Below are 14,234 nucleotides of genomic sequence, written 5' to 3'. Positions count from 1 at the left end.
GGGGGGAGTTTTTCCTTCTCCGATGAGAGGGACGCACTGTAAAGGACAGAGGGTGTCATATCCTGTACACAAAATATAAAGCCCCCTGAAGCAAATTTGTGATTTGTGATTTTTGGCTATATTTTTGACATTGACACGGCACATCTTGTGGTTGAAAGTGAATACACAAAGCAGCAATGAAAGACATCATGTCACTGCACGTGAAGAGAAGGACTCATCTTGGCATTGCATAAAGTACCCTTTTATTTGGGAAATGAAGACGGTGTTGAGGCTGCAGAGCATTGAAGCAGACATCCACAATGTAATGGTCTTCAGTAGATCCACGGGCGGAGCAGACTAAAAGCAGCAGAAGGCATTAGTCACTCTTTTTCTGTAACTGGAAAATGGGAGCAATCAGAGAGAAGGGGAGTGTTTGTGAGATCATTTCCTGTCTTTTTTTTTTCTTATTTGCTACCTCAACATGTTTCCATGTGCCACCAATCTGTTGCAAAGGGAAAAAAATCCATCTATGGGCAGCCTGCTTCAGTCTGCAGGTAGAGAAGTGAACCACACTGTTGCAGCAAGTAGGGCAGTCAAGGAAAAGTTGAAAAAGAGATGCAATTTATGGTGATTTTTGCAAACCTCATATTTGCCAACAACTGGAGTGTTTACCGCACTTTCCACAAGTAAAAACTGGAAAACTTTTTTGATGCTATTCAAAGTTATGGAAATTCGGAAGGCAATACTGTATAAAATAAAGACCTCTTTGTGTTCACAGTGACACATTTGTGTGAGAGTAATGTTTTGCATCAGTTCCTATAGCCTGGGGAAACATCTCTCTGAATGTTAAACTGTTCTCTTTGCTAACAGGTCAGAGGATATTGGATGGGAAGTGCAGCACCTTAATTTCACTTAATTTCTTCAGGACAAAGGACTGACCTGACTTGAGGAATGTTAGTGCTCAGAGCAAAGTGGGGCCCATCGAAGAGCAGAGGTCAGGATTAGGCGGGGGAAGGGTCCCGATAATTGGAAGAATCGGTGGGGGCAAACTGAGCTCTTTTGTTTTGAACAGCAGTGTCCTGCACGGTCGGCCTGGCTTTCCCTGGTTTACAGGCAAGTCCTGCAGAGTACAGGGACAACATGAAGTTGACTTCTCACTGGCACTTGAGTCGAATGCACAGAGAGGGAGAAGTTATTGATCTATAATTAACACAATTAAGTACAGTCATTATTGACAATAATGGAAACATGTACACTAGTAGTGCCGTCACAAGACCCCTCATACTGTATTTTCAAATAAAAACTGCAGGGGGATGTTCCTACTATATGGCCAAAAGTCACAGTACATATATAATAACTTTTTTCAAACGAAATTTGCAAATTAATATTGTTTTAATATGTCTTTATGGTCGTGCAATTCTTTAAACTTTATTTGACATTATGATACAGTTTCTTAACAATAACAGTGTATCCCTATCAATTAATAACAACACAAAGACCCAATAAAATAAAATAAAACAACAGCAAAACTATAATAATAAAAAATAACAAATGAATCAATAAGTACATAAATACAGTATATGGATGGGTATATGAAATTAAACAAAATAAGTTTACTTTCTGGGGGGCCGTTCTGTGTGGAGTTTCCATGTTCTCCCCGTGTTAGCATGGGTTTTCCCCGGGTTCTCCGGTTTCCTCCTACAATCCAAAGACATGCAGGTTACTTGTTGACTCGAAATTGCCCGTAGGTGTGAATGGTTGTCTGTTTCTATGTGTCAGCCCTGTGATAGTCTGGCGACCTGTCCAGGGTGTACCCCGCCTTCGCCCAATGACAGTTGTAATCGGCTCCAGCCCCCCCGTGACCCTTACATTCCAGGGTTCAATAAAGTTTCCGCTTAAAAGTAAATAAATAGCAAAATGAATTGTTGTAGCATAAAATATTTACATATTAAAGGTGCTAAATGCGAGATTGGGAGCATTTCTATTGCCTCTGCACAGCTCTCAACATGGCGACAGCTGAGCCGGCAGCTCGTAGCTAACGGTGCTAACAGTGAAAACTACGGTAACAATGCTGACAGAGCTAACCGCGTTAACCTGGGGGGAACCCGAGGATGGCGCCGTCGGTCGGAATGCCGTTATCAGCTGTAACCGCCTTATGAGAGCAGTGCAGAGCGGCAGCCATGAGCTAGCCAGTGGGGCACGCTCACACACACAAACATGCACTAAAAGCACGCACGGCCTGCTCGGCTATGTCAACAAAGCGAGGAGAGTGACTTCATTCTCTGCTCAGGTAGACATTACTCCTCTATATCTTTACATAGCAAATAGTTGTTTACTGTTTTATCGTATAGAGAACTCTTAAGTCTAATACAGAAGAAGAGCATAAACAATATTGAAAAAAAGTATTAATTGTAATGATATTTATTTATTGATCAATTTGGGACTATTATGTCACTGCAGCAGCCAAATTATAGGATTCAACTGAAAATGAGAAGAGGAAAAAAAGAATAAATGTTAGCAATAAAAATATTAGCAGTGCATCAAATGTGTATGGATTGAATATTGAATGCAGTTTAAATAAATATATTCTACAAAACAGCAAAATTGAAAACACAAGTCAAGTAAGAAAACAGGAAATCAATTTATACTCAACATGAAAAAAGTAATATGAAAAACTGTATGTGAGTCTAGAGAAACACACATAATGTAAACCAAAGCTCCTCAGCAGCACGGTGCCAACAGATCCTTAAATCCTGCAGCTCTGGATCTTGTTGTGGTTGATATGTCTCTTTAGTGTTGCATGGATTAGTCTGTAGGTGCTTTGAGGATTTGGAAAATGCCAGCTAGTGTTTCCCAAAACCAAAGTCTACTGCTCTCTGTGCACTCGGATTTAACACAATGTTTGTCACTATCTCAAGCCTGTTCAAAATGGGTGTTATTCAAGGACGTGCTCCTTCCCTGTTTGTGTGCAGGATATCAAGGTGCAGCCATAGTCTGGGGAATGTTGCTCTGTTATACATTGGGTTATGAACTCTGTTGTTTCTGGCTCCATTTTTGATGCACAGGAGTCTGCTTCTCTTGGGTGTAAAGTAACTGGGAGGAGAATTACCACCTCCCAAACTGAATTCTCTCCATAAAAAAAGGTGTCTTATCCTATTCAGGTGAGGGTAAAGCACATCAGTAGAGGAGTCCAGATATTTCAGGCTCTCATTCACAAATGTGGGTAGAGCGGTATCAGTTGCAGTAATGTAGCCATTGTACTGGACCAAGGTGCTGAAGAGAAAGCCCGCTTCTTGGCTGTTCACCTATAAGCAGTGACCAAAAACATATAATGAGATTACAAGCAGCTGAAATCTGGGAAAACCTCAAACTCTACACTGAATGGCCTCCCGCTGAAGGACTGGAAAAAGAACCCAGAACAGACTCATGCCACAGGGACTACATCTCCCAGCTGGCCTTATTGATGGAGGTGTTGGAAAAACCTGCTGGGGAAAAGGTCACCTGGGTGACTGTGTTGCCACAGTGACCTTGACTCAGAAAAGCTGGTGGAAAATGAATAGATGGAGGAGCAGATGGACAAATGGATGACAAATATATGATGTGTAAATGTATTATGTACTCATTACAGAAGCCAAGATGCTGCATGTATTCTGTAAATTGTATATATACGAATAGTAGGTTGAAATGTCAAAGAATGTATCAAAGATTTAAATTCAATGGATGATGAAATGTGATCTAATGCCAAAGTGTGTAGATGTATACAGAGTGTTTGTATTTATTGTTACAACACAGCAATACCAAACAGCAAGCATGTTACAGTCCTTGACCATAAATAGTGTCTGAGTGCAGTGCAACATATCGTCTGTCAGCAAGCACTCTGCCCTCCTAATTGAGAAATAATACATCATACACAGTATTAAAACCAATACCACACATGCATAATTCATTTCTCTGTACATAAAGAAGAAGAAAGAGTCCCATGTAAGCCAACATGCATGATATCTATCTATATTCATGTCTGTTGTATCATCTTAACCTGAATTATTTATTGCTGATGCAACATCACTGTATCATCAGGGATCATTTGAGTTTTATCTTATTTTTCTTACACTTCAGATTGCAATGTATCCCACAGATCTTGCCTTTTGTGATGACTTTGGTCTATTCAAGTCAGATAACCTGATTATTTTATGCCCAGGCAAACACAACAGAACCTGAGAGAATACTACTGTTAATGTTTGCTCTATAATAGAAATGCAGGTGTTTAGATGGATACAAGTGAGAAATTAATTTATAATTTGTAGTGTTGTCAAAGTTAACACAATAATAACACGTTAACACAAATTTGTTTTAACACCTAATTTCTTTAACGCATTAACACAACTTGCGATTTTTTGGTTGTAGCGGCCTCTGTTTTAAAGCTACAGTGAAGATACTTGTGTCACATGAAACTAGAAAACCTAAAGAATCCATGTCATACTAGCTTGTACCGTGAAGGAGGCTGAATAATGTTCCAAAATTACATTGAATTTTGGTGAGGAAAAACTGTCATGGCCATTTTCAACGGGGTCCCTTGACCTCTGACCTCCAGATATGTGAATGAAAATGGGTTCTATGGGTACCCACGAGTCTCCCCTTTACAGACATGCACTTTATGATAATCACATGCAGTTTGGGGCAAGTCATAGTCAAGTCAACACACTGACACACTGACAGCTGTTGTTGCCTCTTGGGCTTCAGTTTGCCATGTTATGATTGAAGAATGAATGAATGAAATCTCCCTTTAATGTACACTTTGAACTGATAAAAAATGTGTGATCGATTTGCGATTAAATATTTTAATCGTTTGACAGCCCTAATAATTTGTTACGGTGAATGAAACACATAAAGTGACTGTAATTAATCAAAGGTTATAATAACTGAGGGCACTGTTATACATATCATTTCCCAATGAGTTCATAACCCTTATAATGAACAAACAGAAGTTTGAATTGTAGCAAACGTTTTTCTTCTGCAGCTGCACTACCTTATTTATTTCACCTCTCATAGCTCCACCCCTGCAACTGTCTTGCCGGAGAAGTGGAAATTTCCAGTAATTCCTTCTGCTTTGCAAGAAACGCTCCTCCTCCTTCCAGTTTCCCGCCTTTCAGTCTACCTGCCCCTTCCTGCTGAAACTGATCCCAAAGCCCTCACGGCCCTCTGCTGCTGAACCGTGTGGTGCCCGGCAGATTTTAATTTGTACAATGAGAAGACTACTGTTAGGAATACTTTTAGTAAGAGTGAGAGAGTACTATTAAAAAGAATACTATTTCTCACATACTGTAGACGAAACATAACATATTTTTTATGCTTCTGGCATAACCATTGGTCTATAAATGTATGTATAGTGTCACAGAACTGTGATCCCTGAATTGAAGATGTGAAAGATTAGAGTGTTTAACCTCTATTTTATTGATCATGACAGCCACATTAGTAATTAAAAAGTGTTTTTTTTATGTGTGTATTTTGCATTTAGAGAGAGCTTGTCCCTTCTTTGTTTACTATTTTAATATGTTGTTACCCTCTGAATAACTGTTAAGGGTTAAGCTATGTGCAAGCATTGCATTAGCTCTTGAATGATGAACAAGGGTTGGTTGGGGATCACAGAACAGATGGTAGATTTGCATTTCTATTCCTCTGGCTGATCTGATATTCTGCTGTCTGGCTGTTGTTACAGAGATGCTCCAAAGCTTGTTTTCAACTGACACATCAAGAATCAAGAAATGTGATGAGAGCTAGGGGGATTACAAATGAAGGCCTATAAGTGTATGTGCAAAATTTTTGAAAACGAGATGTTTACAGCCTGTGAGGTCCCGGCTATCTCTATGCTACATCTGTGGTTTCATAACTTCCTCTTAATTCAGTGTAACCGTGTACACATGAGCAGCCCTGATGCTTGCTGGAGAATCATTTTGGATAAATAAAGCCACGAGACAGCTGCAGTGGAGAAGTTTGAGTGTGTTGATGGCATGAGGCACACTGACCTTAGACCCATTGTGAAGCACCAACAAAGAGCCATCTGCACAGCAACCAAAGCTGAGATGAGGGACTCGCACACAGGGGGACCGTGGAGGGGGAGGGACACACAGGGACCTGGAGAGTGTAAAAAAACAATACAAATCAGTGATAAAGAAACATTTCACTTGATCAGCTCGATCATGTCTGGAACATCAAAGCAGCCGGTGCCAACATCTCAGAGGTTTGTGCACGAAGAAAACAGGAAGCTGCACAACATATCAGCCCCAGAGAGAGTATGGATCTCTCCTCTGCTGGTGAAGTGGAAGACAAGGGCTGCAGGCCTAATCACTCAAGAGCACATTTCCTGCCTTGCATGATGAGATGAAGTCAACTGAAGGCTAATATTTAACCCAAACCTGCATCTCAAACATGGTGGGTATCTCATTCATTCTGCCAGTAGACACATACAGGCTACTGCACTGATCTGAATTTTAATATAATTTACAAGGTTAATCATTTTTGATATGATTAGGTTTTTATAGTGCAACTAAAATAGTTTTTCTTTCGAATGCATTTCAAAATGGTGAAAAAAAAAGACAAAATGGTGTCAGGGACATCTGTAAAAATCACAAATGTTTCACAGGTAAGACATGAGAGTCAGGATTGCTTAGCAACAGCAGTAAAAAAAAAAGAAAGAATATTGCAGCCTGTGTGGTAACAAGAGAAACTGATCCTGCTGCCACCCAGTGGTGCATGCTGGGGATGGACCGGCACCGAAACCGATCGAAGGCTCACTTCTCTAAAGCGTTTAGCAAGATGAAAACTACCTGTGAGGTGTAAACCTCATAATTGAAGAAGGACTTGATAGGAAAAAAAAGGTGATATCTTCGTTCCTTCCTCAACACTGTTCGAAAAATATGTTCAGCAATCTGATTGGCTGGAAAACGCACCGGCTCTCATGTTGCTTAGCAACATTCATGGAAAGGGTGGGATGTGGGTGGGAGGGTGTGAGAGTTGGAGGGGCGTTCATAGAGGGGAGGGAGCACTGTGGGTGCAGGCAGAATGACTGGGGAAATACCTGGCAAAAGTCCCAAATAAACAAACAAGAGAGAGAGAGAGAGAGAGAGAGAGAGAGAGAGAGAGAGCGGGAGAAAGAGGACAGGGGTATTTTCTGGGTCCAGATAACAGTCATGTCTGAGATAATTTGGTGCTAAACACAGTTTGTTCCCAAAGCAGAACCACACTGGGGACAGGAAGTGGAGAGCGTTTAACTGAAAATAATAAACTGAAAACTTTGCCTACAGTGAGATGAAAGTGAAAGTGAGAAGAACTTGACAATAGATACGAAACTGCTCGTTGCTTGAGAAAAAATGTACTCCAGTAATAGTTTTCGGAGAAATTGAGTGGAACCGGTGTTACACTGAAATCTGTGACCGCAGAGAGCTTTTGCCAGAAAATGTGACCCCACTGTATCTATCTTTTACTTTTCTTTTATTGTTTTGTGAATCTATCTTTAAATTAAAAATATTGAAATACATGTATGTGTGTGTTTTCAGTCACATATTTGCTTCATCTATTATACAGGTAACAGTGGGGTCACATTTTCTGACGAAAGCCATCAGAAAAGGTGACCTCATGTGTTGCTGGCTCTCTGTGGGCACAGATTTGGGTGTAACACCGGGACAAACACTATGATTATAACAAGACGTTGATAAGGTGTAACCGTTTGACGAGGAACAGATGACTAGTCCAAAGACAAGCGTGTACTGTAGTCTCCAGCAGAGTAAGGAGAAACACTACCTGTGCTTGCATGTTTTTGCTAGGGCGGTTGGGTGTGAGGGTATTTCCAAGAAACTGTTAGGGTTATTACTTTTTTTTCATTAGGATGAGTGAGTTGAACTAAAAGCAACAAACTCAACAGCCTGCAGCGTATACAAAAGAATGAAAAGAAGGACTAAAATGACAAGAGATTATATGACGTGCGAAGCAGAAGGTGCTCTAGAAAATGGGGAAACTGTTAAGCTAAAGGAAGAGAAAAAAGGTGGAAAATGTGCTTATAAGGAGAAGGAAGGGTCCATAAGGCTGCTGCTGCTAGGTACAGCCCGCTGAAGGAGGCGGGCTTTGGAAATGGCTGATGCAGGCGGTCTCTTCAGGCAATGAGGACTCTTTGTCAGGAGTAGGAAATGAGGTTTCTGTTGTGATTAAAAGGAAGGTTTCTATGGCAATGCGGAGAGCCGTGTGCACAGAGAATTTGCTGGGAGTGGAGGGGGGCTAAGTGAGAGTAGAATTTCAAAGAAAGCAGCCTCCTCCATCTCATCTCCCACCGCCGCCACCCCTCTGCCTTTCCACAGCACCCTTTTATCTCTGATAATCTGTTTTCATAGCTACACAGTTGAGACTGCGAGGGGGATTATACTGAGCAAACCAATGCACTGGTCGATCACTCATAAATGTTTACAGTGTAGCAGTTTCACTTCCCGAAATCGCTGCAGTCAAAACCTCGCTTAGAAAATAACCCTTTAGCAGATAAGATAATTAAAACCACACAACTCAACTGAATGACCTACATCTCTCTTTCTCGCAAGCACACTTCTGTCAAACCTTTCCTTATGCTGATGAAAAAAAAAAAAGGTATGCTGGCATCAGTGTGACCTTTAAAACCTAAATATAGTAACACCCTTTGTTAATTGTTTCACTGCTAGTAAAAATGTTTCTTAAAATAAGTTCCCCCGTCCCGATGCTCTCAGAGGAAGTTGCTCTCTGCAGCAGTGACTGCCATCTTTGCCCCAACACAGGCTCGCTCCAGGATGTTTGGATAACATGACATTTGAAACTCCTGAGGATAAAAGGGAAGTTTATTTTTTATCCTCGCACATTACAAGCCACACTGATGATCCTAATAATACTGGTACATATGAAATGAATATGCTTACACTATGAATAGGTAACTGACTGAGCATGAATAGGGGACTGATGTTAATAACTGTGGTGCATGTGAACAGAGAGCTAATTTAATGAAAAGGTCACAGTTTATTTAAATAATGAGACTGATTTGAATAATGAGTGTGATTCACCAAAAATACATCTGAGAAAAAGCTGTATTATTTCACCAACAAAAATGTGTTTCAAACCCAGTGTGTGTACCGTGGAGCGCTAAAAGCTCCTCACCTCTTTTTTGGAAACCCAGACTCGAGGTCTCAGCATGCCAATTAGAATTACAAAAGGTTCTGCTGCCCCCAACCTCTCCGTTTCAGCATAGCAGCAAGTATCATGTAATGAAGCGCTGCCAGTGCTGCGACCAGATTGTGTAGTCGAAGCCAGATGGCAAGTCACACATCAAAAGGACAGCTGGTTACCAGAAATCTGAAAAGGCATCTTTATAGCTCCAAACCTAATTAGTTTCCAACTAAACAAATCACACCAAGATACGGGCATGGAACAGGCCATGCCAATGATTCATCATAAAAGGTGACATACACATAATATAATTAAGCTTTAAATGTTTACATGTGCAAGCTACAGCATTTCAAAATCAGGCTTGTTCCATCAGCAGCTACTGATCTTTATTACGGTAAACAATGAAAGCAGGTCCTTCAACTGCAGAGGAGGAGAATCCCATTCTTAACATGTGCACATTAATAACTACACTGACCAGGTCAATGTGTCAGATTAGTGCGTCCTCCAGCGAGCGCCGTTTGCCATCAAACTGCTGACCGATCTTTGAGGCTTTGGTTGCTGCCTGTCGGGCTGAACTCTCTTTCCTCAGAACCTATAAATCATATCCAGAAAATATTAATAAAGTACTTAAAAATGTATGATGATATTAAGCATAAATAATCACTTAAAAGGATAGTTTGGCAAGGTGTTCTGAAGAGGGGTTGTATGAGGTATTTATCCATAGTTAGTGTTTTACCTACAGTAAAGATGACGGTCGGCACGCCTCCAGTTTGGAGAAAGAGACAGGAGTTACCGCACAGAACCAAAGTAATGTAGTGCTGTGGACGGGGCCGGCAGCAAAACGTATTTTGGCCACCTAAAAAAATCAATATTAAATTCAGTCTACCTTATATTTAGTATATTTTCACAGGTTTACCTTGCCGTCAGACAGCTATACACTCTATGTTTCTGACGGGGAACTGAAGCTATCTATGCTGTCGCCAAGGCCACCAGACTCCATTGTTAAAAACTGTAATTTTACCTCACAGAACACGGGAGTTGCTGGTCTACCGCTGCCTCGATCGGTTTGTTTGTTTGTGTTATTGTGTGACTTTGGTTAGTTTGGAGTCACCAAAGTAACACTATAACACAAACAAAATAATCGATCGACCCAGCGGTAGACCAGCAACTCCTGTGTTCTGCGAGGTAAAATTACTTTGTTTTTTCACTGGAGCCTGGTGACTTTGGCGAGAGCATAGATGGGTACAACGGCTTCAGTTCCTCGTCTGAAAGGACTGTCTGACGGAAAGGTAAATGAAAATATTCGAAATATAGCGTACAGTTAAACTGATATTGATTTTTTTAGGTAGGTCTTTCTTTTAGGTGTCTAAAATGTGTTTTGCTGCCGGCCTCGTCCACAGCAGTACATTATTTGGGTTCCGTGCGGTAACTCCTGTCCGCTTCTCCAAACTGGGGGTGGGCCGACCATCATTTACTGTAGGTAATACACTGACTGGATAAGTACTTCATACACCCAAACTATCCCTTTAAGTGTAGGATTGGCATTTTGTTTTGCACTAACCCCTTCCATTATTCTTCTGCGAAGTTCCCACTGTGAAAGTGGCCGTTCTTCCTCATCAGTGACAGGAGACTCTTCTGCATCATACTCCACACTGAGGAGTCCAACCAACACAGACACACTCATCAGCCTGATGTTCAAAGTATTTAAATGTATGTATATATTTACTAATTATAAACACGTGGGCATCAAAATGAGCAGATAAAAGGCTGACCTGTTGATTGCAGGTTGGATGCTGACACTCTTCTGAAGCAGCTCTGGATTTTGACCCAAAAGAAATTTGGCTAGGTCTTTTGGATTGTAGTCCTTTTCCAGATCCTGTAAGAGTTACAAATACAGACATACAGACATTCTATTACGGGGCAGAAATACAAGACAGGAGTGAATGTAAGAAAAGGTCAGACAGGTTGACAGGTTACTTTAGAATTGAGGAAAGCTTGTATGGTGAGCAGCTCGTTGGTCTTCTGCTCTACCAGACCCAGGTAGGACATGATGTTGTTCTCACTGATCCCTGAAGAGGAGCCCAGTGTGTCCTCGATCACTGAGCGGTCGCACTCCACTTTAGAGAAGATGCTGTTCACTCCTGTGAGACGGGAGGAATCAGAGTGAGGACTAGCTGGAACTCTCTGTGTGATAAATATCCAGTCAACGCTGCAGCATGTTTGTATGCTTATACACATGTATTTAAGAAAAATCTGTATTTTGATACTAACTTTAAGGAAAATAGGTTTCGATTGAAAGATCTGCTCAAATTAAACCCATATAAATATTCACTGATCACTCATTTAATATTGAACATTGTTCTTCATATGTGTTGAACAAATTTTACATTTTTGCATGTTCATCTGACCCGCTGTGCACTGATTAAAGGCAGGGTTGGTAAAGATTTTAGAAACATTTTTTGTTATATTAGTTGAAATTCTCTTTACATCCCGAAAGGAATCAATAAATCAAAGGCTCTGACAAAAAAAAATCTGGTATCTGTGGCTGTTGCAGGACTGTAATAAACCCATCCAATCATTTGATTTGGCCCGAATGTAATGACTGGATTGCCTACCTGCCTACCTGCGTGCACTCATTGCGCGTCACCGGAGTCTTCCACAAGCTGCTAGCTTGATAGCTGTGAGTACTAACAATAGCCATGTTCGTTATTGATTCATTGTTCATTAGGATAATTTTGGGGGAGTTGCTTTGAAGGGAGGCCTGAAGGGACGGACTGTCAGTGTTGCAGATTTTCTCGCAAGATTTAAGGACTTGTGGAGCTAGTGCTGCTAGCTGCTTTCATTGGAAAAGAGTTGGCATCACTGGGTTGAGTTTTTCAGTTGGATCATTTTTAAAAATCTAGAGTACTCTTGCTAGTTTCTCAAGATCACCGACCCTGCATTTAAAAGACTCCAAGTTATCCTACCAATTTATTAGAATTATACTATTTGAACATTGTCTTTAGTTCCTCTATAATTACTAATTATTACAACTTATTAGGCGATGATGAGGAAATTACAGACCCGTAAAAAAAATTGTCGCCAAACCTGTTTTGACCTCGTCCAGAATTTTGCTCATGATGCCGGCTTGGTTTTCATAGTCCTCAGCTTGAGACTCGGTTTCCTTTTGTTGCTCATCGATGTCTCTCAGCAGAGAGCGATGATCTTGCTCCTGCTGCAAACTTGCTACTCGAAACTGCTCAATCTCTGCTTGTGTCTGCAAATTCACACATTTCGGCATAGACATTGAACAAATATAGATAATTGATATGAACCAACAAAATTCTCCACACTGAATACACATGCTCCATTTCACTTGCTCTAACTGCTGTCAGACATTAGCTCTGTCTCCTTAGCTTTCATTTAATTGTGTTGTTCTATTGTTGCACTCAATAGGAGTATAAGCACATTTTGTAAAGGTAAAAATTTAAGAAATGAAAGACAGGTTAAAAGAGAATACACACTCACCTGGATGATTTGATCTCTTAGTGCCTCAGCCTCATTGTTTTGTTCATTTACAAAGTTGAAAAGTGCAAAGTTCCGGTCTTCAACTACACAGCGAAACAGCAATACAACAGTGAGACACATTTAAATCTGCTTAACTGAGACTGATTGTTCTTATTATCAAAGCGGGACCTTAAATTTATGTAGCTTTAGTGTTCCTCCAAAGGTAGAGGATTGTAAACTAAATTCAAATGCATCATATACATTTTTTTGTCAAAGGAAAGAGATGACTGCAATTATGGCGCCACTGTCTATAAATCAATACAAATAACATGTGATTTTGTAACACAGATCCTAATGAAGCCAAAACAACTGTAAGAAGCATTGTCTTTGTGTATGGATGAGTCTGATGAATGAGGTTGTGTTGGTGAGACTTACCCTGGATGAACCTGGTGACCAGCATGTCCAGGTTGTCCTCCCCGGTCACAGTCTGGATCCTCTGGAACACCTCCTCTAGAGTGTCCAGCGACTCTTCCCCAGAGTCCATCCTCCTCTGCTCCTTCAGCTCTGACACTGGGACAGACAAGAACTATTACCAACACATCAGTATCATCACAACTGTAGAAGTCAGCATAATTATTATCATCTGTTACTGCTATAAATTATGTTAACAGACGTTTTTCGTATTCATATATTCCTCCTTTGACAAACTTAAATCAACAACGCCAAATCTGTACATCAGTCTTCTACTTCAGTAATTTATATAGACTTTTCCTTTTGTATCTGTGCTGCTACTAGAGGCTGAAACAAGTTAGTAAACACTGTGAAAAGGATCCTTTTATTTCTATTACAGCTGTGATGACCCCTGTGGTGACATCTAGTTTGCTGCCTGATTCACCTCAAGGAGGGTTAAAAGAAGCGATGTCACGGCTTCATATGGCGTCATATCATTGGGGTACAACACATGCGCAGTCAAATCTGGTCTGCACTTGCCGAAAGGCTCACTAGCCAGCGCATGATCATAGAACATGAGGATGATTGATTCATTGAGGCAGAAATTACATTTCTGAAATTATTGAAAAGGTCTACAATAAAAGACAATGAACAAATGTTTTCTATTTGAAAACGTTCTACTGTATATCAGACCATTGATATGGTCAAAACAGCTATATTAGCTACAACACAGTGGCTGTGTCTTACGTTGTCTGTGTCCCATCTCGTGGCCCTCATCCTGCCCGCTCCTCTCGCTGCACTTGGTGGTCATAAACTCTTTCAGGCTGAACTCGTGTGCGATAACCCTCTCCAGCTCCTTCATCTCAGCGTTGTACTGGGCGAGGTCCTTCACGGCCTTCTCCCTCATCATGGTCATCTTGGACTGAGCCTCCACCCTGAGGTTGAAAGGTTTATAAAGAAAATATCCAAAAACCAAGATAATGACATCATGCTGATGATTTTTACACATTATTACACAACTGTTTCAAATCTGACCTGGCGTCGTAAGCAGCGGTGGACAGGCTGACAACTTCCCCGATCTTCTTGCGGCTATCGTAAAGTTCCTGCAACGCACGAGAATCAGCGCAGAGATGTGTTGGAAACCA

The 14,234-nt window shown here is 40.9% G+C and overlaps 1 protein-coding gene across 7 annotated transcripts in view; it reads right to left on the bottom strand.

Moving 5' to 3' along the window:
* Positions 1-225: 225 nt before the first annotated feature.
* Positions 226-14,234, bottom strand: part of odad1 (outer dynein arm docking complex subunit 1) — a 17,912-nt gene continuing 3,903 nt past the window's right edge. For 4 of the 7 annotated variants that reach the window (XM_074643994.1, XM_074644025.1, XM_074644033.1 and 1 more), the window contains exons 7-15: positions 14,125-14,192; positions 13,837-14,024; positions 13,075-13,209; positions 12,661-12,743; positions 12,241-12,409; positions 11,131-11,294; positions 10,926-11,029; positions 10,715-10,805; positions 9,514-9,745 (exon numbers count right to left, since the gene is read on the bottom strand). In XM_074643994.1, coding sequence (XP_074500095.1) covers positions 9,641-9,745; positions 10,715-10,805; positions 10,926-11,029; positions 11,131-11,294; positions 12,241-12,409; positions 12,661-12,743; positions 13,075-13,209; positions 13,837-14,024; positions 14,125-14,192 — 1,107 coding nt within the window. In that variant the 3' untranslated portion in view covers positions 9,514-9,640. Of the gene's footprint in view, positions 377-918; positions 1,100-1,596; positions 3,285-6,002; positions 6,112-9,513; positions 9,746-10,714; positions 10,806-10,925; positions 11,030-11,130; positions 11,295-12,240; positions 12,410-12,660; positions 12,744-13,074; positions 13,210-13,836; positions 14,025-14,124; positions 14,193-14,234 lie in introns of those variants that run through there. The other 3 variants (XR_012594943.1, XR_012594944.1, XR_012594947.1) reach the window with 3 other exon arrangements.

This window comes from Sebastes fasciatus, chromosome 1, assembly GCF_043250625.1.
Source record: "Sebastes fasciatus isolate fSebFas1 chromosome 1, fSebFas1.pri, whole genome shotgun sequence".
Classification (NCBI taxonomy): Eukaryota; Metazoa; Chordata; class Actinopteri; order Perciformes; family Sebastidae; genus Sebastes; species Sebastes fasciatus.
This window is presented reverse-complemented; position numbering and strand designations above follow the sequence as displayed.